The sequence below is a fragment of the Crotalus tigris genome, unplaced genomic scaffold, assembly GCF_016545835.1.
Source record: "Crotalus tigris isolate CLP2741 ecotype Arizona unplaced genomic scaffold, ASM1654583v1 scf7180000018891.247784533:1973344, whole genome shotgun sequence".
Classification (NCBI taxonomy): Eukaryota; Metazoa; Chordata; class Lepidosauria; order Squamata; family Viperidae; genus Crotalus; species Crotalus tigris.
The window spans coordinates 785,247-810,191 of record NW_024097260.1 but is presented as its reverse complement, the minus strand read 5'-3'; the positions used below and the strand labels follow the sequence as shown (position 1 = coordinate 810,191).

General features: G+C 47.4%; 2 protein-coding genes and 4 non-coding genes across 7 annotated transcripts in view; 5 read left to right on the top strand and 1 right to left on the bottom strand.

The window, feature by feature from the left end:
* DHX37 (DEAH-box helicase 37) overlaps positions 1-19,840 on the top strand; it is a 37,448-nt gene extending 17,608 nt beyond the window's left edge. The window contains exons 15-28 of one of the 2 annotated variants that reach the window (XR_005558411.1): positions 906-1,138; positions 2,125-2,236; positions 4,016-4,122; positions 5,052-5,240; positions 6,020-6,144; positions 6,772-6,888; positions 7,023-7,195; positions 11,549-11,663; positions 12,613-12,750; positions 13,759-13,853; positions 14,998-15,071; positions 16,731-16,828; positions 17,012-17,268; positions 19,398-19,840. Coding sequence is in view for 1 of the 2 variants with exons in the window: in XM_039357334.1 (XP_039213268.1) it covers positions 906-1,138; positions 2,125-2,236; positions 4,016-4,122; positions 5,052-5,240; positions 6,020-6,144; positions 6,772-6,888; positions 7,023-7,195; positions 11,549-11,663; positions 12,613-12,750; positions 13,759-13,853; positions 14,998-15,071; positions 16,731-16,828; positions 17,012-17,091 (1,656 nt within the window). In the remaining variant the exon portion in view is untranslated. Of the gene's footprint in view, positions 1-905; positions 1,139-2,124; positions 2,237-4,015; positions 4,123-5,051; positions 5,241-6,019; positions 6,145-6,771; positions 6,889-7,022; positions 7,196-11,548; positions 11,664-12,612; positions 12,751-13,758; positions 13,854-14,997; positions 15,072-16,730; positions 16,829-17,011; positions 17,410-19,397 lie in introns of those variants that run through there. The other variant, XM_039357334.1, reaches the window with a different exon arrangement.
* TRNAA-UGC lies at positions 18,376-18,447 on the bottom strand. The gene has a single exon. It is a non-coding gene; the product is annotated as a tRNA-Ala (tRNA).
* Positions 19,106-19,177, top strand: TRNAD-GUC. The gene has a single exon. It is a non-coding gene; the product is annotated as a tRNA-Asp (tRNA).
* On the top strand, positions 19,720-19,792 carry TRNAF-GAA. Its single transcript has one exon. It is a non-coding gene; the product is annotated as a tRNA-Phe (tRNA).
* A 443-nt stretch (positions 19,841-20,283) lies between the features above and the next one.
* Positions 20,284-20,355, top strand: TRNAD-GUC. The gene has a single exon. It is a non-coding gene; the product is annotated as a tRNA-Asp (tRNA).
* A 685-nt stretch (positions 20,356-21,040) lies between these two features.
* Positions 21,041-23,479, top strand: UBC (ubiquitin C). Its single transcript, XM_039357331.1, has 2 exons — positions 21,041-21,184; positions 22,254-23,479. The coding sequence occupies exon 2, from the start codon at positions 22,259-22,261 to the stop codon at positions 23,402-23,404; it is 1,146 nt and encodes a 381-aa protein (XP_039213265.1). The 5' UTR covers positions 21,041-21,184; positions 22,254-22,258; the 3' UTR covers positions 23,405-23,479.
* The last annotated feature ends 1,466 nt before the right edge of the window (positions 23,480-24,945 follow it).

Genomic DNA, 24,945 nt, shown 5'->3' with positions numbered 1-24,945 from the left:
AATGTTGGAAGGGACTTTGGAGGTCATCAATTCCAACCCCCTGCTCAGGAAGGAAACCCTATACTTAACAACTGTGGCAAAAGAGGTCATACAAACGGGGCAAAACTCACAGCAACTCTCTTGCTGAGCAATGGAAATCTTGGGCTCAGTCGTAAGTCGAGGACCACCTATACTTTGAGAGTTGCTAGGGAGCATCCATCGTTACTCTTTTCCTCCCAGCCAAACCATCTCAGCTTCACTGCCTCTTTGGCCTCTGGAATTTGGCCCCTCCCTCCCTCTCGGGAATCCAGACCACATTCCATCCCAGTAACAGAGTTTTTACAAATAGGACACGGCGGGCAACATCACCGCAGATGATGTTGCCTTTAGAGGTTGTGGGAGCTTCATCCCTGGAAGCTTTGCAGAAGAGAGTGGACTGCCTTGTCAGAAATAGTGCAGGGCGGGGGGTTAGGCTAGATGACCTGCAAGGTCCCTTCCAACTCTGTTATTCTAGTCTAGTCTAGCCTATTCTTCATTCCTCTATTCTATTCTATTCTATATTCTATTCCATACTATATTCTATTATATTCTATTCTATTACATATTCTATATTCTGTTCCATTCCATGTTTTCTTTTCTATTCTATTCTATTCTATATTCTATATTCTATTCCATTCTATTCCATATTTTCTATTTTATTCTATTCTATTCTATATTCTATTCTATTCTATATTCTATTCCATACTATATTCTATTCTGTTCTATTCTATTCTATTGAATTATATATTCTATTCTATATTCTATTCTATTTTCTATTCTATTCCATATTCTATTCTATTAATTGTATTCTATTATGTTATGTTATATTGTATTGTATTATATTATTATATTATTATATTTATTATATTATATTTATTATATTATAGGTTTTCAGGCCATCTCCACCTGGGACTAGGCTTTGTGTCGTGGCCACCAATGTGGCAGAAACGTCTCTGACCATCCCGGGCATCAGATACGTAGTTGATTGTGGGAAGGTCAAGAAACGCTTCTACGACAAAGTCACCGGCATCTCATCCTTCAAGGTTATGTGGACATCCCAGGCTTCGGCCAACCAGCGGGCAGGCCGAGCAGGCCGAACGGAGCCAGGCCACTGTTACAGGTGAGCTATTTTTTTTTTTTTCTTTACAGAACTGAAAATCAGGAATGCCCAAATGTGGATCCATGGTGGTCTCTGAGCTTGGTAGTTTTCTTGCAGACATTTCATGACCCAACTAGGTAACATCATTAATGCTAGAAGGGAGTGGGATTTATGGAGTAGAAGAGGAAGAGGAGAAGTACTGTGGGGTCCTTGGTGGTCTCTGAACTTGGTGGTTTTCTTGCAGACGTTTCATGACCCAACTAGGCAACATCATCAGTGCTAGAAGGGATGGGGGCTTGCCCTCTCTATGTATGCAAGAAATTTGCCCTGTAATATCCAATGAACAATCAAGCAGTAAGCAACAGCCTAATCAAGGAATTACCAATGACAGGGAAGCCATTACTATATAAATAGAGATCAAACCCTGCTCCATTCTAGCACTGATAATGTTACCTAGTTGGATCACAAAACGTCTGTAAGAAAACCACCAAGCTCAACAGAGCACCAAGGACCCCCACAGTCCTCCTCCTCTTCCTCCCACCTCCTCCTCCATTCTGCAAACCCCATTCCCTTCTAGCACTGATGATGGTACTTAGTTGGGTCATGAAATGTCTGCAAGAAAACCACCCAACTCAGAGACCACTAAGGGCCCCTTATTTCGACCTTGAGCTTCTATCCATGCCCAAATCATCAAAGCCTGATTAGCCCTGGGTGAAGATAGCAACATCTGGCTTGGGCAGCTGTGTCCTTGGAAGGACTTTGTCTTAGTGTGTGCACGGGTGTTTGCGTGTACATATGGACAATATTTGCACATGGACGTGAGTTTTCTCTCTCAAACCCTTTTCTGTCACCATCACAGCCCTAAATCATCTTGATTCTTTTGGACACCACAAAGGGATTAGCACAGGTCTTTAAACGTGGCTCCTTGTTTAGCCACACTAGCAAGGAACCAGTTTTTTTAAAAAAGGATTGTTTTGATCTCTGCTGCACACTTTTTTGTGTTCCAGGCTTTATTCTTCGGCGGTGTTCAGTGATTTTGAGCAGTTCTCTGCTCCCGAGATCACCAGGCGACCCGTTGAGGATTTAATTCTGCAGATGAAAGCATTGAACATCGAGAAGGTGAGAGTTCGGTTTTTAGGGCTTCAGTTTTACCCATCCTCCTGGCGCCATGACCTTGGTAGAGAGCGCTCTCTGTACGTGGGTAAAGGCTTCAGCGAAGTTCCTTCTTTAACCACGAAGGGGCGCTCTCTCTACGTGGGTAAAGGCTTCAGCGAAGTTCCTTGTTTAACCACTAGGAGGTGCTCTGTTTTGCGGTAGGTAAATGCAAGCCTGTTATTTGCAGATCAGCCACCAAGGTGCGCTGTTTTGCAGTAGGTAAACTCAAGCTTGTTATTTGCAGATCAGCCACCAGGGTGCGCTTCTCCTAGACTTCACTTGGAAATAAAGAGTCAGCTAAATTTTTCTTCTTAGAACCATAAGGCTGTAAGCTGTTCTGGAATCTTTAAGGATCTGCTTGCCCGAAGTCAAAATTCTATCTGGGCTGTTAAGCTTTGCAGTACTAACGAAGGTTAATTTGCAGCTTTGTTTCTCCTTAATTTGATCTGGGGGGAGGCAATTGTATAGCTTTTACATAAACAGCTTGGTTCAGACTTTATTTGCAGATTGGTCACCAAGGGTCATTTTTTGCAGGTAACATAAATGCAGGCTTGTTGTTTGCAGGTTGCCATCGAAGGGCACTGCTACATTTAGACTATGCTTGGAATAGGCCAGTAGTGACGAACCTATGGCATGTGTGTCAGAGGCGGCACTCGGAGCCCTCTCTGTGGGCACGCGCGCCATGCCCCAGATATGGCAACCATCCCTCTTCAACCAACCACTCGCTAACTCGCTGAGGTCCCATGTGGCCAGATGCATTCCAGCACGGCTGGGTTCCCTCCCCCCGTCCCATCCCTCCTGGCCTTGCATGCTCTCCTTTTCCCGGGCATGACCCACTGCATTGCTCCTCAGCTGTCGGCCGGCCATCCAGCTCAGAGGCGGCTTCTCTGAACTGCTGGCGGTGGGCTGCGGAGTCCCAGAGTGTGCCGGTCGAGGGGCCGGCAGGTTGTGGCTGCTGACGGACACTGTCGGCCCCCATGCGCACGCTGGCCTCTGTGTGCGGGGGCTGATGGTGATGGTGTCTGGCAGCAGCCCCCCGGCCCCTGCGACAATGGCACCCCCACCCTGGCTCTCCTTGTCTTGCCTCATCCCAGGACGATCCTCCTGGCCAGAGACCCCCCTGGATCTCCCCCAACCCTGCCTGCCCCCCACCGTAGCGTCCCTACGAAGAACATCAAGGTGACCACGGCCACCTTGGCCACACCCACCCAGTCTGCCATGACCACCACAGCCACGCCCACCCAGCGGGCCACGCCCACCTGGCACCCAGCGATAAATAAGTGGGTTTTGGGTTGCAGTTTGGGCCCTTGGTCTCTAAAGGGTTCACCATCACTGGAATAGGCTTTACGCCTTCGATCCCTTTTAAAAGACTGGCTTGCATGTTAAATACGAACCGGGGATCGTTCTTCCTCTCTCTCTGCTTCCGAGGGGAGGGAGAAATTGCTAAGATGTCTGCTTTCGCTCAGCAATAAACCAGTTGCTTGGTTACCCTGACAATTTACCTCCAGATGGCATCAAATTCTTCAGCCCCCAAGGAATAGCTCAGCCCTCCCCTTGGAATGGCAGCGTGGCGACAGGGACCAGCTAGGGGCTCCCTCTCCTTTTATCTGACCCATTTGCTAAGCAGCATCTCTTCCTGCCGTCTCCCAAGGTCCCTCCTTCATACCATCGTAATACACCATCATAATATTCCGGGACACACGTATCTCTCCATCTCCTCTTTTGTCTCTTTCCTATCTATAGGTGATCAATTTCCCGTTTCCTACCCCGCCCTCCACCGATGCCCTGAGGGCTGCAGAGGAATTGCTGATCGCCCTGGGCGCCTTGAAGGCTCCTGCCACATCTGGAAGGTAATGGACATCGACAGTTGTGCTTGGATCCCAAAGGATTGATCTCTTAGCTCCCTCCTCACTAACGCTCCAGCCCTTTCGTGACCCAGTTAGGTAACACCATCAGGGCTAGGAGGGAACGTTTTCTGTATAGACCAGGGGTAGGCAACCTTGGCTCTTTTATGACTCGTGGACTTCAACTCCCAGAATCCCTGAGCCAGCATGGGGGAACTATGGCCCCTTCATGACTCATGGACTTCAACTCCCAGAATTCCTGAGCCAGCTCGGCTCAGCTTGGAAACCTCTCCCTGTCCCCTCAGCATGGCTGGCTCAGGAATTCTGGGAGTTGAAGTCCATGAGTCATAAAGCGGCCTAGGCCAGAGGTAGGCAACCTTGGCTCTTTTATGACTCGTGGACTTCAACTCCCAAAATTCCTGAGCCAACATGGGGGAATTATGGCTTCCTTCATGACTCGTGGACTTCAACTCCCAGAATTCCTGAGCCAGCACAGGGGAACTATGGCCCCCTCATGATTCATGGACTTCAACTCCCAGAATTCCTGAGCCAGCCGTGCTGAGGGGAAAGGGAGAGGTTTCCAAGCTGAGCCAAGCTGGCTCAGGAATTCTGGGAGTTGAAGTCCACGAGTCATAAAAGAGCCGAGGTTGCCTACCCCTGGTCTATACAGTAGCTGACAGGGCAAGCCACTTGTATATAAACAGAGGGCAAACCCCATTCCCTTTTAGCTCTGATGGTGTTACCTAGTTGGGTCCTGAAACGTCTGCAGGGAAATCACCAAGCTCAGAGAGCACCAAGGACCCCACAAACACACCAAGAGATTATTTCATTCTTCAAATGAAAGGACTGAACATCGAGAAAGTGATATAATCCTCGGCTTACGACCGTTTCTTTAATGGCTTTCCTTCTCTCCCTTACACATTTCCTTCTTCCAGGTTGGAAAAGCTGCAGGAAGCCAAGTTCAGCTGCCCCATCAGCCCTTTGGGCATCCTCATGGCCTCCTTCCCGGTGGCCCCACGTTACGCCAAGATGCTTGCCTTGAGCCAGCAGCACCACTGCCTGCCCTACACCATCGCCTTAGTCTCCGCCTTGACGGTGAGGGAGCTGTTTGAAGAGTTCAACAGGTAAGGCCGCAGTGGGGCTGTTGAGAAACTGGTGCCGTTGCTGGGTCAATGGTTTTGTGGGCTCCGACCTAGTTTGAGGACTAAACAAGCATCCCTCAAAAGAGAATCAAGATCATGTGAAGTGTTAATACCACTTTACAAGGCCTTGGTAAGGCCACACTTGGAACGCTGCGTCCAGTTTTGGTCACCACGATGGAAAAAAGATGTTGAGACTCTAGAAATAGTGCAGAGAAGAGCAATGAAGATGATCAGGGGACTGGAGGCTAAAACATACAAGGAATGGTTGCTGGAATTGGGGATGTCTAGTTTAATAATAATAATAATAAACTTTATTGTCATTTACATGACACCCAAAGACCAGGCCCCACACACATTAATCCCCAAACACACTCCCACCCACCACAATTCCCCACCCCTAATGATGAGAATGATCAGGGGAGACATCATAGCAGTCTTCCAGTATCTGAGGGGCTGCCACAAAGAAGAGGGGGTCAAATTATTCTCTAAAGCACCTGAAGGCAGGACGAGAAACAATGGTTGGAAACGGATCAAAGAGAGAAGCAACCTGGAATTAAGGAGAAACTTCCTGACAGGGAGGACAATTAACCAATGGAACAGTTTGCCACCAGAATCGTGGGCGCTCCATCGCTGGAGATTTTTAAGAAGAGGCTAGACAGGCACCTGTCTGAGACGCTATAGGTTCTCCTGCTTGAGCATGGGGCTGGACTAGAAGACCTCCAAGGTCCCTTCCAGCTCTACTCTATTCTATTTTGATGCAGGCCTGCCCTGAATGAAGAAGAGCAGGAGACGCTCAAAGGCAAGAGAGCCCGTGTGGCACAGATGCAAAGGATTTGGGCTGGCCAAGGACCTTCTCAGAAGCTGGGAGACCTCATGGTGCTGCTTGGTAAAACTGCTCCTTTGGTTGATTGGGTTTGGGGGGGTGGGTGTTCTGAATTCTCCAGGGGTTAGGGCTCTCCTCCAAAGAATGAGAGACCAAGATTGTAAGAAGTGTTAGTACTACTTTAGAGTGCCTAGCTAAGACCACACTTGGAATATTGCATCCAGTTTTGGTCGCCACAATATAAAAAAGATGTTGAGACTCTAGAAAGAGTGTAGAGAAGAGCAACAAAGATGATCAGGGGACTGGAGGCTAAAACATATAAGGAACGGTTGCTGGAATTGGGTATGTCTAGTTTAACGAAGAGAAGGACGAGGGGGGACATGATAGCAGCGTTCCGATATCTCAGGGGCCGCCCCAAAGAAGAGGGAGTCAAGCACTTGACTCAAAGCACTTGAAGGCAGGACAAGAAGCAACGGATGGAAACCCATCAAGGAGAGAAGCAACCTAGAACTAAGGAGAAACTTCCTGACAGTGAAAACGAGTGGAAAGGGTTGCCTCCAGAAATTGTAGGTGCTCCATCACTGGAGGTTTTAAAGAAGAGAATGGACAAACATGTGTTTGAAATGGTCTCCGGCGTTGGACTAGCAGACCTCCATGGTCCCTTCCAACTCTATTGTTCTGTTATTCCAGGAGCGGTGGGTGCTTGTGAATTTGCAGGATCCACTCCTCAGTTCTGTAGCACCAACGGCCTGCGCTACAAGGCCATGGTGGAAATCCGGCGGTTGCGTGGGCAGCTCACAACGGCAGGTAAGACGCCACACCTGCTCTGTCCTCTGGGATCTGCTCTTCCTTGACTTGGGAGCGTCATTCGGGGGGTGGGGGCACCTTCATCCGGCTCTCGACTCTCTCACAATCTAGTTGTGTGCGTGTTCCCTTCCAAGTGAACGCCGTCTGCCCAGGGGCCGACCTCTTCGTGGACCCCCAAATGAAGCCCCCCACAGAAGAACAGGTCACTTTCTTGAGGCAGATCGTCCTGGCCGGATTGGGGGACCATGTTGCCCGAAGGATCCAGGCTCACGAGCTCCTTGACGAGAAGTGGAAAAACAGCTACAAGGTCTCTCTCTTTCTCTCTCTCTCTCTCTCTGTCTCTCCCCCCTCCCCCCCTCTCTGTCTCTCCCCCTCCCTCTCTCCTTCTCTCTCTCTCTGTCCCTCTCTCTCTGTGTCTCTTTCCCTCTCCCTCCCTCTCTCTTTCTCTCTGTCTCTCCCTCCCTCTCTCTTTTTCTCTCTTTCTGTCTGTCTCTCCCTCTTTCTGTCCCTCTGTCTCTTCCTCCCTCCTTCTCTTTCTTCCTGTCCCTCTCTCTCTCTGTGTCTCCCTCTCTCTGTCTCTCCCTCCCTTTCTCTCTTTCTGTCTCTCCCTCTGTCTTTCTCTCTCTGTCTCCCTCCATCCCTCTCTCTGTGCCTCCCTCTCTCTCTCTCTTCCCTCTCTGTCTCTCTCCCTCCCTCTTTCTTTCTCTCTCTTTCTCTCTCTCTCTCTCTCTCTCTCTCTCTCTCTGTCCCTCTCTGTGTGTCACTCTCTTTGTCGCTCTCTCTCTCTCTCTCTCTCTCTGTCCCTCTCTCTCTGGCTCATCTTTAGTGCCAGCCCTTTGCTCTTTCTGGAATTCATTCATTTCATAAATTTTATGTACAAAATTGGAATGTTGAAAGACACACAGATGTAATTGAAGACATCGTTAAAACGTAAAGAAAGCAAATAAGAGAAATTAAAAATAAGAAAAAGGATTGTGAAGAGGGAGAGGAGGGGGGAAGGAAGGAAGGGAAGGAGAGAGAATAGGGGAGGGAGGGAAGAAAGGTGAGAATAGGGGGAAGAGAAAAGGAAGGAAGGAAAAGAGAATAGGGGAGGGAAGGAAGGAAGGAAAGAATAAGGGGAAGAGAAAAGGGGAAGAGAAAAAACTCGGAGTGCTTGGGTATGGTTAGGAGGGCACTGACCGTTCTAGCCTGCCTTATCTATGTTTCCTGGTAGAATACATGGGGAAATCCCATAGGAGGAAAATTCCACTTAAGGTTAGGGTTAGGTCACCATGAACTCATACAGCAAAATAGACACTGCCAACAAACTCGGAGTGCTTGGGTATGATTAGGAGGGCACTGACTTTTCTAGGCTGCCTTATCTCTGTTTCCTGGGAAAATACATGGGAAAATCCCACAGGAGGAAAATTCCACTTAGGGTTAGGGTTAGGTCACCATGAACTCATAGAGCAAAATGGACATCGCCAAAAAACTCGGAGTGCTTGGGTATGGTTAGGAGGGCACTGACCGTTCTAGCCTGCCTTATCTATGTTTCCTGGTAAAATACATGGGGAAATCCCATAGGAGGAAAATTCCACTTAGGGTTAGGGTTAGGTCACCATGAACTCATACAGCAAAATAGACACTGCCAACAAACTCGGAGTGCTTGGGTATGATTAGGAGGGCACTGACTTTTCTAGGCTGCCTTATCTCTGTTTCCTGGGAAAATACATGGGAAAATCCCACAGGAGGAAAATTCCACTTAGGGTTAGGGTTAGGTCACCATGAACTCATAGAGCAAAATGGACATCGCCAAAAAACTCGGAGTGCTTGGGTATGGTTAGGAGGGCACTGACCGTTCTAGCCTGCCTTATCTATGTTTCCTGGTAAAATACATGGGGAAATCCCATAGGAGGAAAATTCCACTTAGGGTTAGGGTTAGGTCACCATGAACTCATACAGCAAAATGGACACCGCAATCAAACTCGGAGAGCTTGGGTATGGTTAGGAGGGCACTGACCTTTCTAGCCAGCCCTATCTATGTTTCCTGGTAAAATATATGGGAAAATCCCATAGGAGGAAAATTCCACTTAGGGTTAGGTTACCATGAACTCATACAGCAAAATGGACATCGCCAACAAAAATTCAGAAACTCGGAGGGCACTCCGAGTTTGTTGGCAATATCCATTTTGCTCTATGAGTTTGTTAGCAATATCCATTTTGCTCTATGACCTAACCCTAACCCTAAGTGGAATTTTCCTCCTATGGGATTTCCCCATGTATTTTACCAGGAAACATAGATAAGGCAGAGTAGAACGGTCAGTGCCCTCCTAACCACACCCAAGCACTCCGAGTTTGTTGGCGATGTCCATTTTGCTCTATGAGTTCATGGTGACCTAACCCTAAGTGGAATTTTCCTCCTATGGGATTTCCCCATGTATTTTACCAGGAAACATAGATAAGGCAGGGTAGAACGGTCAGTGCCCTCCTAACCACACCCAAGCACTCCGAGTTTGTTGGCGATGTCCATTTTGCTCTATGAGTTCATGGTGACCTAACCCTAACCCTAAGTGGAATTTTCCTCCTATGGGATTTCCCCATGTATGTTACCAGGAAACATAGATAAGGCAGGCTAGAAAGGTCAATAAGTGCTTGGGTAGGGTTAGGAGGGCACTGACCTAACCTTCCACTTAGGGTTAGGGTTAGGTCACCATGAACCCATAGAGCAAAATGGACATCGCCAACAAACTCGGAGTGCTTGGGTGTGGTTAGGAGGGCACTGACCGTTCTAGCCTGCCTTATCTATGTTTCCTGGTAAAATACATGGGGAAATCCCATAGGAGGAAAATTTCACTTAGGGTTAGGGGTAGGTCACCATGGACTCATAGAGCAAAATGGACATTGCCAACAAACTCGGAGTGCTTGGGTATGGTTAGGAGGGCACTGACCGTTCTACCCTGCCTTATCTATGTTTCCTGGTAGAATACATGGGGAAATCCCATAGGAGGAAAATTCCACTTAGGGTTAGGGTTAGGTCACCATGGACTCATAGAGCAAAATGGACATTGCCAACAAACTCGGAGTGCTTGGGTGTGGTTAGGAGGGCACTGACCGTTCTAGCCTGCCTTATCTATGTTTCCTGGTAAAATACATGGGGAAATCCCATAGGAGGAAAATTCCACTTAGGGTTAGGTCACCATGAACTCATACAGCAAAATGGACGTCACCCAAAAACTCGGAGTGCTTGGGTATGGTTAGGAGGGTACTGACCGTTCTACCCTGCCTTATCTATGTTTCCTGGTAAAATACATGGGGAAATCCCATAGGAGGAAAATTCCACTTAGGGTTAGGGTTAGGTCATAGAGCAAAATGGATATTGCCAACAAACTCATAGAGCAAAATGGATATTGCCAACAAACTCGGAGTGCCCTCCGAGTTTCTGAATTTTTGTTGGCGATGTCCATTTTGCTGTATGAGTTCATGGTAACCTAACCCTAACCCTAAGTGGAATTTTCCTCCTATGGGATTTTCCCATATATTTTACCAGGAAACATAGATAGGGCAGGCTAGAAAGGCTGGAAGAAAAACAAAGGTAGTTATATACTTAATGCTTTCTATTTTCTCCAGAGCAACAACCTAACCATACCCAAGCACTCCGAGTTTTTTGGCGATGTCCATTTTGCTGTATGAGTTCATGGTGACCTAACCCTAACCCTAAGTGGAATTTTCCTCCTATGGGGTTTCCCCATGTATTTTACCAGGAAACATAGATAAGGCTAGAACGCCCCTCCTAACCATACCCAAGCACTCCGATATATATATACTTAATGCTTTCTCCAGAGCAACAACCCTATGAGGTGAGTTGGGCTAAGAGAGAGTTCATCCCCCTAAGGCAGGACTAGAACTCCCAGTCTCCTGGTGATTGGCCCAAAGTCACCTAGCTGGTTTTCACAGCTAAGGTGGGACTAGAACTCACCATCTCCTGATGATTTGCCTAAAATCACTCATTGGCTTTGATGCCTAGGATGGGACTAGAACTCCCAGTCTCCTGGTGATTGGCCCAAAGTCACCCAGCCGGCTTTCATGCCTAAGGCAGGACTAGAACTCGCAGTTTCCTGGTGATTGGCCCAAAGTCACCCAATTGACTTCCATGTCTAAAAATGAGCAAGCATTCATAATCTCCCTTTTCCCGGCCCAGCCCCCTTCAGCAGTGCCCCAAACTGACTATGGGATTTCTCTTTTTATTCTCTATTATAGATGATTTGGTTCCATTTTGTATTTTACTGCCCTGGAAACGTCAAAAGCTTGCCAGCAGTTATGAAGGAAGGAAGGAAAAGAGAGAGAATAGGGGAGGGAGGCAGGAAATGAAGAAAGATGTCCCTTGTATGTTATTCTTAAATAGTTGCTGGTTGACTAATAACTATCGTAAATTAATATAGTATGATTTACAACACAATATTGTTGTAATGTAAAATGTCACAAATCCTTTATGGAGGACTTTTAGCTGCATAGATGCTGTACATTTGTACTAGATGGAGATTCTATTCTTCTTTTTTCTATTTTATTTATTTATTATTTATTTATTTATTTAGAAAATTTATATGGCCGCCTACTCGCACATGGCGACTCCAGGCGGCTTACACGGATATTCTGCCCTCCACTTTTTTTTTTCCCCTACTAGACGCCACTCCTGGAGGATCCGGTCTTCATCCACCCTACCTCCGTTCTGTTTAAGCAGCTCCCTGAGTTTGTGGTGTATCAGGAAATCGTCGAGAGCACCAAGATGTACATGAAAGGTGAACGGGCAGCTGTTTCCTGGCTGTGTTTTTTTAAAAAAAAAATATTTAAAAATATTTTTAAGAAAAGAATCTAGAACCGGGGAGAGAAAAAAGACACCTCAAAAGAATAAGAAGATAAGATGCAAATACAGATAGACCACAATTCACCTCAAGTTTATGTTGTTAAGCGAGTCATTTGTTAAATGATTATTATTATTTTTTTGCCCCTACACGGGGATTAAGGGAATCGGGCTCCCCCGTTGACTTGGCTTGTCAAAAGGTCACAAAATGGGATCGCGTGACCGTCATAAATAGGAATCAGTGGCCAAACGGCTGAAATTTTGGTCGCAAGAGCTTGGGCTACTGCGACGGTCGTAAGTGTGAAAAACAGCCCTTTTGTTCAGTGCGGTTGTGACGTGGAACGGTCACTGAACAAACTGTTGTAAGTCAAGGATTGCCTGTACATTTGTGTCATGGTTCCGAAAAGAAGCAGCTTTCCAAAGGACTTTGAGGCTTATTTACCTTAAAGAATCCTTTTATTTCTGCATAGCTTCGGCACGTACAAAGTTAAGCCGTTAAGCCGAAAACTGAATCCTCCCTCCCCCAATCACTCGTGACAAGGCATAACTCACCCCTTCATTTTACAGTCATCAATCACATTCTCCAATTAATGTGAAGTGTGAAGTGCCCTTGCCATTACAGCTGACCTTGGCAATGCTGTGCTGAGATATTGTTATGGTTAGCTAGCATATTTTCCCATCCACTAGGCTAGTATTGTCTACTTTATCTCTAGAAATGATATGCAGGCTAAATAAAACATGTTTGCTTCTTCATACATGGCAAGCAAGAACATCCGATGTTAGCAGTCTTGACAATTGGCTTAGGAAATTGTAAGTTGTGTTATATCACTTTTTAGCCGAGCTAAACTCCTGCTTTCTCCCAATTTTATTTCCTGCCCCATCTGAAGGGATTTCAGCCATCGAAGCTGAGTGGGTGCCTCTTCTCCTGCCCCCCTACTGCCATTTCGAAAAGCCTCTGGATGACCCTGCCCCGTTCTACTGCACAGAAACAGGCCACGTCCGTTGCCACAGGCCCAGCACCTTCTGTAAGTTTGCTTTCTCCGTGAAATAAATCCTTAAAAGTCTGCAACCAAAGAAATAGCTGAGAGAAAGAAGATTCAGTTTATTTGAAAACATGGGATAAATTTTACCAACGGTTAGGAAAACGAACTGGTGAGAAATGAATGTAATAATAATAATAATAAAGTTGGAAGGGACCTTGGAGGTCATCAAGTCCAGTTTTTAAGAAGAAACTGGACAGCCATTTGTCCGATAGGGTTTCCTGCCTGAGCAGGGGTTGGACTAAATGACCTCCAAGGTCCCTTCCAACATCATCATTATTATTATTATTATTATTATTATTATTATTATTATTATTATTATTATTATTATGTACTGATAGGAGAGAATATTTGTAGTTCTGGGTGGAACTGTGGGGTCCTTGGTGCTCTCTGAACTTGGTGGTTTCCTTGCAGACATTTCGTTACCCAACTAGGTAACATTATCAGTGCTAGAAGATAATTGGTGGAGGAGGAAGAGGACCATGGGGTCCTTGGTGCTCTCTGAACTTGGTGCTTTCCTTGGAGACATTTCATACCCAGCTAGGTAGCATCATCAGTGCATTGATACTGTTACCTAGTTGGGTCATTGAGTCATGAAATCTCTGCAGGAAAGCTAACCAAGCTCAGAGAACTTCAAGGATCCCACCTCCTCCTCCACTCTGTAAACTCTGCTCCCTTGTAGCACTGATGATGTTACCTAGCTGGGTCATGAAACGTCTGCAACCAAAACCACCAAGCTCAGAGGGCGCCAAGGACCCCCCCAGTTCAACCTTGAGCTACAAGAGTCTCTTCTGTTGGAATCCTGGTTGGCTCCATTTTCTTTTTTTGCGCCATCTTGCTACAACAGATGGCGCCCCGAAGGCTGCAAATTCTCCCAGTCAGACGGTCCTCTTGCACGTTGGTGGATGAGGAACGGCTGTAATCAACCGTGGTTGAGGGGAAGAATATAGTTCACGCCAGCTATATTCACTCTCTTCCCTTCTCTTTCTGTAGATCGGGTCGGATGGCAGCTTCCTGCAGTGGAGGTGGACTATCCCGAAGGCCTCGATCGCTTCAAACATTTCGCCAAGTTTTTCCTGGAAGGACAGGTGAGACCCCCCCCCCCCAGTCTTTCTGAGTTAGCAGCCCGAAGGGAAAGGCAGGCACCTTTACACACGCATGCGCAAATGGAGCCGGAAGCGTGTGAGCGCCACAAACAGGGCCGCAAGCACACACATGCCACCAATGGGGCTGTTAGAGCCCATGAAGTGCTCAGGATGGCTCGTGCCCGCACGATACAAACGGGGCCATTAGCGCCCACGTGCCACAAAGCGGGCCACTAGCGCCCACACAACACTCGGGATGGCTAGCGCCCGCACGATACAAATAGGGCTGCTAGCTCCCGCACGAAAGCCAGGGCGGTGCTTGCGCGATTGGGGGAGGTGAGTGCTCGCACACACACGTCTGCACTGGCCAGCCACTCACGTGGCCTGGTAGCCAATATGCCGCAACCCGGCAATGGGGCATGACGCTCAGGTTGGGGACCCTTGCTCCATAGTTAATTCTCAACTGATAATCACATTTGGGCCCGGAACCTACATCACTAAGTGATGCAACTTTGAATTGAGTCATAATATAATAGGGGAGGGAGGTGGGGCATCCAGTTTTATGACCTTTCTCCTGTGGTCATTAAGCGAATCCAGCTTCCCCCACTGACTTTGCCTAGTGGAAGATAACTGGGAAGGTGGCAAATGGGAATCCTGCGGCCCCAGGATGCCGCAAGTTGTCATAAACGCCGTCATCAGAGTAAGAATTGGTCGTAAGCCAGAGTTTTCAGCACCGCCGTAACTTTGAATGGTTGCTAAACAAAGGGTCATAAAATGAGGCCTGTCTGTATTTCAGCCTCTGCCATGATCTGCTGCTGTTTCAGACTTTTCCCTGAATTTTTAAGTTGTTTCGCCAACCTCATGCTGGCTAGCGAATTGCATTCAACCGCAAATACCATGGTCTCCGCCCCGAGGCGGCCATGTTAGCTGCAAATGGGAGATGTAGTCCTGGAACAACTAGAAGGCCACTAATTCCCTACTCTTGGATTTGAAAAACATATAATTTTCCTTTTTTTTTTTGAGTCTGTTTTGACTTGTATACGAATTAAACGTTAAAAAAGTTGGCGACGAGGGATTGAAAAAGCTCTTTGGGGTGTCCAAGCTCACAAATGAGTAGATTAATCAGTAGATTCATTTTTTTTTCTAGGTTGTAAAACGGTTGGCAGCCTACAGCCGTTGTCTGCTGTCCAGTCCGGTGACGATGCTAAAGACATGGTCCAAGTAGGTTTGCTGACGGTCCTTCCTCTCATTGTATATGAGATGGTGGTAAAATTAGGGAGTCCCCCCCCCAAAAAAGTCATATCTGTCTTATCCCCAAGTGAACCCTTTTGGTCTTGTTCTCTATCCTTAAGAAGGTTCTCTTAGAACATAGAACCACAGGTCTTCTACTCCAACCCATTGCAGGAGACCTTATACCATCCTGGTCAAGTGGTTGTCCAGTCTATTTTTGAAAAGCTCCAGTGATAGAGCACCCACAACTCAAAGAAGGCAATTTCTCCTTATTTCTAGGCTGGATCTCTCCCTCTTTCTCTCAATTTTTCTCTCTCTCAACCTCCCTGTCTTCTTCTCTTTCTCTCAATCTTTCTCAGTCTTTGTATCTCTCAGCCTCTTTCTCTATCTCTCTCTTTCACTCTCTCAACCTCTCTCTTTCTCTCTCAATCTCTGTCTTCCTCTTTCTCTCTCTCTCTGTCAATTTTTTCTCTCTCAACCTCTGCCTTCATCTCTCTTTCTCTCTCTCTTTCACTCTCAACCTCTCTGCTTTCATCTCTCTTTCTCTCTGTTTTTCTCTCAATCTCTCTGCCTTCGTCTCTCTTTCTCTCTCAATCTTTCTCAGTCTGTTTCTCTCCCTCGCTCTCTCTTTCACTCTCAATCTCTGTCTTCCTCTTTCTCTCTCTGTGTCTCTCAATTTTTCTCTCAACCTCTCTGTCTTCCTCTCTCTTTCTCTCTCTTTCTCTTTCTCAGTCTCTCTTTCACAGTCTCTCTTTCTCTGTCTCTCATTCACTCTCTCAACCTCTCTCTTTCTCTCTCAATCTCTGTCTTCCTCTTTCTCTCTCTCTGTCAATTTTTTCTCTCTCAACCTCTCTGCCTTCATCTCTCTCTCTCAATCTTTCTCAGTCTCTGTTTCTCTCCCTCAATCTCTCTTTCTCTCTCTCTTTCACTCTCAATCTCTCTGTCTTCCTCTTTCTCTCTCTCTGTTTTTCTCTCAATCTCTCTGCTTTCATCTCTCTTTCTCTCAATCTTTCTCAGTCTGTTTCTCTCCCTCAATCTCTCTTTCACTGTCTCTTTCACTCTCTCTCAATCTGTCTTCCTCTTTCTCTCTGTCTCTCAATTTTTCTCTCAACCTCTCTTTCTTCTTCTCTCTTTCTCTCTCAATCTTTCTCTTTCTCCGTCTCTCTTTCTCTCAATCTCTCTTCTGTCTCTCTCTTTCGCTCTCCCTCTCGAAATGCCATCCATGAGTCCTCAGGCCCACCCTGATAGGTCTCACACCTCAACACTGCTTCCCTGGCACCAGCAATTGCGAGCAGCTGGGTGGGAACCAAGTCATGAAGCCTTCTGCCACCTGGCACAGCTGTCCAGGGGCTCAACCAAGTATGAGAAAAACATGAAAATCCTAAGTGAAAACACCAACCCACTCCCACCTCCAGCTTTACCCGCAATTAAAATCCAGAAATTTTAGCCGAAATTCAGAAATGGAAAAAGGGAAATTTCTAATAATCCATTTACGAAAGAGAAGGATTGTCTTCCTGGCACCCCCATACTAGAGAGCCAGGCTTGGGATCAGTTACATTTGCTCCCCTGTCGGTTTGATTTGATTGAAAATTGATTTTATTCACGCCTCTGGATTCATGGTTTGTGTGTGTGTGTGTGATATTTCCGCAGACTTCAGCCAAGGACAGAATCTTTGCTTCAAGCTCTCGTTTCCGAAAACGTTGATAACCGGGATGCTTTGCAGCTGGCCTGGGAGAAAAACCCAAAATGTAAGATATCCAAGATTTTCATTTGTTTTTTAGATTTTTTTAATTTTGCTTATTCTGCCACGAAAGACTTTTTTTGTAAGGTTTGATAACCGGCGGTCGTTGGAATCACGATCGCAAGCTAAATTCAGGAATGTAAACGTTGCATCCCAGCAGACTTCTGCAGTTTTAATCTTCTCGTTTCAGATTTGCTGGCTGAATATTGCCAGTGGGTTCCGAAAGCGACCCACGAGGAAATTGCTAAAATTTGGCCTCCGGTGCATTGAGGCAGTGAATGTTTGAGCCAGGAACTCTCAGAGCTTCCGTTCTTCCCGAAAATGCCATGAAGACTCTCCTAGGAAAAAGCAAGAGCCGTAACTGCACAAGGAAGGAGCAGACTAATTCAGCCTTTCTATATTTGTCATCCCAAAGAGCAACACGTGACCTGCTGAGTAGCAACATAGGTGACGTTTGTGACCTGCAAAAAAATCATAATCGTGCAGTTGTTCGTTTTGGGTTGGGCCGAAGGCAGTCCAGTGAACGAGAAAATGGCAGATCCTTTTGTATAAAAGAAATTAAATGTTTCTCAACCTTGGCAACATTAAGAGGTTTGGACTTCAATTCCCAGAATCCCCCAGGGTCTGGCTTCCCTTGAGAATAGACTCTATGGTTGCTGGAACTAATCCAATATTTCAACCGGAGCAACTTTTAAGAGGTTTGGATGTCAATTCCCAGAATCCCCCAGGGTCTGGCCTTTCTGGAGAACACTCTTCAACCTTGGCAAATTTAGGGGGGAGGGTAGGCTTCAAGTCCCAGAATCCCCCAATGTCTGGCTTTTCTTGAGAACAGACTCTATGGTTGCTGGAAGTAATCCAATATTTCTCAACCTGAGCTATTTTAAGAGGTTTAGACTTCAATTCCCAGAATCCCCCAGCTGGCAAAGTTTGAAAAACCCTGCACTACAGTTGCAAGAATCTCGCATTCCATTAAGCAGCGTTTACTTTAATCCTGTTTTTTTCTGGCTAAGGAAACCTGCAAACCCAGAAACTATGCTTAGATATACATCCTAGTAGGTTGGTTCACACAAACACCCTGAGCCACAAAGATAAAGATTTAGCAGAGTAGAGCATACATGCCCTTCACACGTTTCAACCACACAACTAGAATAGAATGGAATGGAAGGGAACGGAATGTAGAGTAGAATAGAATAGAATAGAATAGAATAGAATAGAATAGAATAGAATAGAATAGAATAGAATAGAATACTTTATCCTTTTAAATGTACATAAATCGGCATACATTAAAATGAAATTTCATTGCATTCAGGTCTCAAAGAGTAACCACCGCCAATATAAACTACATAAATATGACCAAAACAATTGCACGTATATTTTATATACATGATTATGCTCTATATACGTTAGCTGAATAGACATTCATTTGTCTTGCATGGTGTTAAGAACTGCCTCGGGCAAAGGGGTTGGACTAGACGACCTCCAGGGTTCCTTCCAGCCCTGGGATTCTTATGATTTGCATTTACAAACATTGAACGATGCGGGGGAAAAAAAACGTGGAGATGCCGGGGATTGAACCCGGGGCCTCATACATGCAAAGCATGCGCTCTACCACTGAGCTACATCCCCTTGCCGTGCGAGACGCTTCCAGCTGGAAGTACATAGCTATTCTTTCCCTTTATTCTCTCCCCCCCCCTCCCCTGTTTTGCAGAAATATTCTCTTTTTTCCCCTTTCTTTTGATGTCCCGCTTCTCCATGCAGACAGAAATGCCTCCCCTTCAATCCCATCTTAAACCTGGAAGCTGTGAGCCGTACAAGGAAGGGGAAAGGCGGGAGGCTTATCGTCCTCTTTGGGGAGCGGGACCCCCAAAGCAAGCGGTGTGTTTTATTTTATTTTATTTGAAACGAAGAGGGAGAGGGGAAGGAAGGAGGGAAGCAAGAAAGGAGAGACGAAGGAAGGAAGGAGAGGGAAGGAAGGAAGGAGAGACATGGAAGAAAGAAAGGAAGGAAGAAAAGACAAGGAAGGAAGGAAGACAAGACAGGAAGGAAGGAAGACAAGGAAGGAAGAAAAGACAGGAAGGAAGGAAGGAAGGAAGGGAGGGAGGACAAGGAAGAAAGGAAGGAAGGAGAGACATGGAAGAAAGGAAGGAGAGGAAGGAAGAAAGAAAAGACAGGAAGGAAGACAAGGGAGGAAGGAAGGAAGGAAGGAAGGAAGGAAGGACGGAAGGAAGGAATTTGGGACCAGCGCCTTTAACTGGGCTGTTTCCGAATGCTGCGCTCGGGTCCTTCCTCGTTAGTATAGTGGTAAGTATCCCCGCCTGTCACGCGGGAGACCGGGGTTCGATTCCCCGACGGGGAGACCTTGCAGCTTTTTTTTTTTTTAAATAAAATTCCAGAAAGAAGCCCAAATCCCTACCCAAACCGTGCTTTCTTTTCTCTTCATTCCACCCCAGCAAAGAGAGGTTCTTTTTTTTTTTTGTACCCTTGATTGGATTCTGTGACTTTTGCATCTTAGGCTCCTTTGCTCATTCATTCATTCATTCATTCGTTTGTTTGACACAACTTTCCATCTCCCGCAGGTGACCCGAGGCGGCTTACAATGAAACAAGATACAATGAAGCGGATAAGAAAAAGAAAGAAACCTAACATGCAACCCTGCCTGTTCTCCAGAGAAGATGGCAGGGGGGAGGCTACAAGATGTTTTTGCCACCCCACCCCCCAGCTGTCCAGAGGCTAATTAACCCCCTCCCCACTTGTAAACGCAGAGGCAAATCCAGGGGTGCTCCTATGGAAGAAAAGGGGGGGAGTTATAATCCATTGGGACAGGTTGCAATGTGCAAACCCAGAAAAAGGAGGGCGGCGCCGCCTTGAAAAGAAGAACGAAGAAGGAGGGTGACATCAGCCGAAATAGCTCAGTTGGGAGAGCGTTAGACTGAAGATCTAAAGGTCCCTGGTTCGATCCCGGGTTTCGGCAGATTCTTTTTTTTTTCTTTTTTGGTGTGTGTGTGTTTGTGTGTGGTGTTTGCAAACTCTTTTGGGGGGGGGGGCGTGGCACCCTGGAAAGAAGCCAAAAGGAAGCAGGGACCCCATCCAAGCCCCTTCAGCTGAGGTTTTGTGTGTGTGTGTGTGTGTGTGTGTGTTTTGCAAAGTTGCATGGGCTGCTGATGCTTGCTCCCGTCTGCTTGAGTCTCTTTTCTCTTGCACGAGATTCTCCCCTAGGAAACGTGTGAAAGGGGACCCTTGGCTTAAGGCAAGGGACTTCCAGCTTGGCCCTTTGAGGACTGGTGGACTTCAACTCCCAGAATTCCTCAGCCAGGCAAGCTGGCTGAGGAATTCTGGGAGTTGAAGTCCACCAGTCCTCAAAGGGCCAAGCTGGAAGACCCCCCCCCTCTGGCTTAACATGGCCCAGGAGTTGACTCTGCTTTCCCTTCAAGGAGAGTGACTGGAAACCCTTGTAAGGGCTCCTCCTCGTTAGTATAATGGTAAGTATCCCCGCCTGTCACGCGGGAGACCGGGGTTCGATTCCCCGACGGGGAGGCCCGCAAGTTTTTATTTAATTTTTATTTGTAAAAGTAATTTTTTTTTTTCTCTTCTGCAAAAATCCAAGAGTTGGAAAACGTCTCCGCCTTTTTTGGCTTGGATTGATGCAACGGAGGCAAACACCTCCAAGGAAGATTTAAGCAGAAAGTTGCAAGGGGGGTAAAGTGGGGCAGCCCCATTTGCAGACTTGGCTTATTATGGGGAAAACTGGAGAAAGGGAGTGGGGAAGCTACAATTTTGCCCAGATGAGCCAGTTTCTCATCCTCAACCCCATTTTTAAGAAGGGTGGACTTCAATTCCCAGAATTCCCTAGCCTGCAAATGTGTCCTCCAGGAGCGTGCTGGCTGGGGGATTCTGGGAGTTGAAGTCCATCCTTCTCTTAAAGTGGCCACGGTTGAGAAACATGGAGAAATCCTGCAGTTGGCATTCATTCTTTTTTCCCCCTCTTTCTTCCTCTTTTATCCGCCCATTCCGTCTTAGCCAAGAAATCCACCCCGGGTTTTCATTCCAACCGAGTCTCTCTGCCACTCAGCGGTTTATTTTTCTATTCGCCGAGCCTCGAACCTTTTATCCTTCCGCCGCTCCGTTCCACAGAAGGCGGGGCTGACTCTCTGCTCACGCCCCTTCTGACCTCCCGCAGCTCTATTGGCTAGCGGGAGGCCGCGTGCGCTGGGACGAAAAATAATCCCTCCCGTTCTGTGGGCGGAGGGATCCAAGTGCGACGCCTATATAAAAGGACGCCGCAGCCGGGGGCGCAGTTAGACCTAAGTCGCCTCGTGTTTTTGTGAGTTTGTTGCTGTCTGCTAGGGCCCACTCGAGCTCCGCCGTAAGCCTTTATTGTTAAATTTATGTCTTGTAGTGGTATTTCTCTTATGTTTACTATCAAGTTTCGTCTGAGGGGGGGGATAGCTTTCCTTGAATGAGCCTTATTGGGAAGTGGGGGGGGTGGGGAGCCTCGCTTCTGAGGGGGGAGGAAACGGCGTGGACGGGACGCGCGGGTTTTTATAGGTTGCCCCTTCGTGGCGGCGTCGGCCGAGGGGGGAAAAAAGGCTATTTTTTAATTAAAACGGAGAGGGGAGGGGAGGAGGAAGGCCTCAACGGCTCTTATTCAGCCGCGACCCAAAATGGCCGCCCCGGCCAGGGAGAATCAGCGAGTCCCCGCCCACACGCCTGTGACGTCTCCATTCTGACGTCGCGCGCCCTCAGCTCCGCCTCCCCCCCAAGGCATCCAGTGCGCACGCGCGCTTTTTCCTCTTCGCTCTGCTCTTTGGAGTCTTGGCCCGAGAAGCGACGGAGGCTGGTAAAGGAGATCGGCGGCCGTGCAGCTCTTCTCCCTTCGGACCTTGCCAGATTTTTTTTGGGGGGGGTGGGTTGATAGGGAATGAGATCCAACGCACCTCGGGAAGGCTCGCTCGGGCGTAAAAGCAGGGTGGGAGAGGGGGTTTCCGAAGGTCATCTAGTCGTGGCCTCTGCGGCATGCAGGAGACTATCCGAGGTTACTTTTCAGGACCTCCCATGAAAGAACGCGTAGCCTGCATAGATAGACAGCATTCCTGCCGGGTAAATTATCTGTATTGGTTTAATGGGGGGGGGGTTAGCCGGTGGTCCAGCTCCAGCAGTGGGAACCTGGGGATTGCACAGTAAGAAGAGAACGGTGGAGGTCCTGTCATGGAGTTTTCCTTGTATTTAAATCAAGTGTCTCCCAAACCTGGCCAGTTTAAGACTTGTGGGATTGAATTCCCAGAATTCCTCAGCCAAGCAGAAGTTTCCAGATTTGGAGATGCCTGGTTTAAATCAGTGTAAGACGTTGCACTGTGACCTCTTTAATCAGTTGAGAGTTACTAACTGGATTGATGTGGCTCCCCTGTCTCTGTTTCCCTCCTTCCCTGTTGCAGAGAAAATGCAGATCTTTGTGAAGACCTTGACCGGCAAGACCATCACCCTAGAGGTGGAGCCCAGCGACACCATTGAGAATGTCAAGGCCAAGATCCAGGACAAGGAAGGCATTCCTCCCGATCAGCAGAGGCTCATCTTTGCCGGCAAACAGCTGGAAGATGGCCGCACTCTCTCCGACTACAACATCCAGAAGGAGTCCACCCTCCATCTTGTCCTGCGTCTGAGGGGCGGCATGCAGATCTTTGTGAAGACCTTGACCGGGAAAACCATCACCCTAGAGGTGGAGCCCAGCGACACCATTGAGAATGTCAAGGCCAAGATCCAGGACAAGGAAGGCATTCCTCCCGATCAGCAGAGGCTCATCTTTGCCGGCAAACAGCTGGAAGATGGCCGCACTCTCTCCGACTACAACATCCAGAAGGAGTCCACCCTCCATCTTGTCCTGCGTCTGAGGGGCGGCATGCAGATCTTTGTGAAGACCTTGACCGGCAAGACCATAACTCTTGAGGTGGAACCCAGTGACACCATTGAGAATGTCAAGGCCAAGATCCAGGACAAGGAAGGCATTCCTCCCGATCAGCAGAGGCTCATCTTTGCCGGCAAACAGCTGGAAGATGGCCGCACTCTCTCCGACTACAACATCCAGAAGGAGTCCACCCTCCATCTTGTCCTGCGTCTGAGGGGCGGCATGCAGATCTTTGTAAAGACCTTGACCGGCAAGACCATAACTCTTGAGGTGGAACCCAGTGACACCATTGAGAATGTCAAGGCCAAGATCCAGGACAAGGAAGGCATTCCTCCTGATCAACAGAGGCTGATCTTTGCCGGCAAACAGCTGGAAGATGGCCGCACGCTCTCCGACTACAACATCCAGAAGGAGTCCACCCTCCATCTTGTCCTGCGTCTGAGGGGCGGCATGCAGATCTTTGTGAAGACCTTGACCGGCAAGACCATCACCCTGGAGGTGGAGCCCAGTGACACCATTGAGAACGTCAAGGCCAAGATCCAGGACAAGGAAGGCATTCCTCCTGATCAACAGAGGCTGATCTTTGCTGGCAAACAGCTGGAAGATGGCCGCACGCTCTCCGACTACAACATCCAGAAGGAGTCCACCCTCCATCTTGTCCTGCGTTTGAGGGGTGGTTTTTAAACTTTCTGCTTCGCTTACAACCTTTGAAGTAAACTTCACTGCACTTTGTTTCAATAAAGCTGTTGGGATTCCCAATTGTCTTTGTGGATTATTTGAATAAGTTGTGTACAAGTATAAACAATGGAGCAACAAGGGCGGAATGAAAATGCTCATTTAGAAAATGAGGCAAACACTTAAGGGGAAGGTGGTTAGATTTAAGATGCTCTGTTAAAGCTTAACAAAGTATGTTGAGTCACGTATACTAAGCAAGTAAATAATGACTCAGAAATAACAAAAGTAAAATAACGCCTGAAGGCCTTTGCTTCAGCCTCAGAGACTGAAGATACACATTTTCTAGCATATTACAAAAAGGATAGGAAATGGTAAGACGACCTAGTACCAATGTTCATTCTGGGGGCTTGAGTAACTTAATTCCGTTAAGGGTAAAGAAAGAAGCTTTCATCATCTTCACATTTGGAAATACTCCAGCATTTCCTATAATGGATTAGCATCAGAGGTCCCCAACCTTTTGGGCACCAGGGACCGGTTCCATGGAGAGAGGTTTATCCGTGGACTTCCTGTCTTCTGCCATCTTCTGTAGTCCATTGATGCTCACGGCTCCTGCTTCAGGGACTCCATCCAGCCCCCTCATTCTGCGTTGTCCCCTTCTCTTGCCCTCCATCTTTCCCAGTATCAGGCTCTTCTCCAGTGAGACCTTCCTTCTCATTAGGTGGCCAAAGTACTTGAGTTTCAACTTCAGGATCTGGCCTTCTAAAGAGCAGTCGGGGTTGATCTCCTTTAGGACTGACCGGTTGGATCGCCTTGCAGTCCAGGGGACTCGCAGGAGTCTTCTCCAGCACCAGAGTTCAAAGGCCTCCATTCTTTGGCACTCAACCTTTCTTAGGGTCCAACTTTCACAGCCATACATTGCAACTGGGAAAACCTGCATCCCATAGATGGGGGGTTTACTTGTTTGTGCTGGCATGCCGCAGCCCAGTATTGGGAGTTGGGGGCCCTTGCTGCCTTGCAGACATTTAAATACCCAACAAGGTAGCATGGAGGTCATTACACTTATTGAGTAAATCCAGTACTAATCAGGTTATCTAGTCTAATAAACGCCTACAAACAAACCAAGCTTGGAACACCCAGGATCCTGCAGGCCTGTACAACCCCCCCCCCCAGCACTGATGTGATCTACCGTTCTTGGGTATTGAAACATCTGCAAGAAAACCACCAAGCACATACCGTCCTGCCAGATGCCATTCCCTTCTAGCACTGATGATGTTCCCAGGTTGAGTCAAAAAACCGTTTGCAAGAAAGCCAACAAGCTCAAGCAGCACAGTTCAAGCCTGATTTATATTGTGGCTAGTTTCAACATTTCGCATTTCGTTCCAACGTTCGCATTTGCCAGCACGCCTGGCCATGTTAGTGTCATGGTTCCGACATGAAACTCTTTGAAAGAACTTTGAGGCATCCTTTACCTTAAAGGGTCTTTTATTCGAGTAGCATAACATCGGCATAATCCGAACCCAAACACTGAATTCCCCTCCCCTGAGCACATC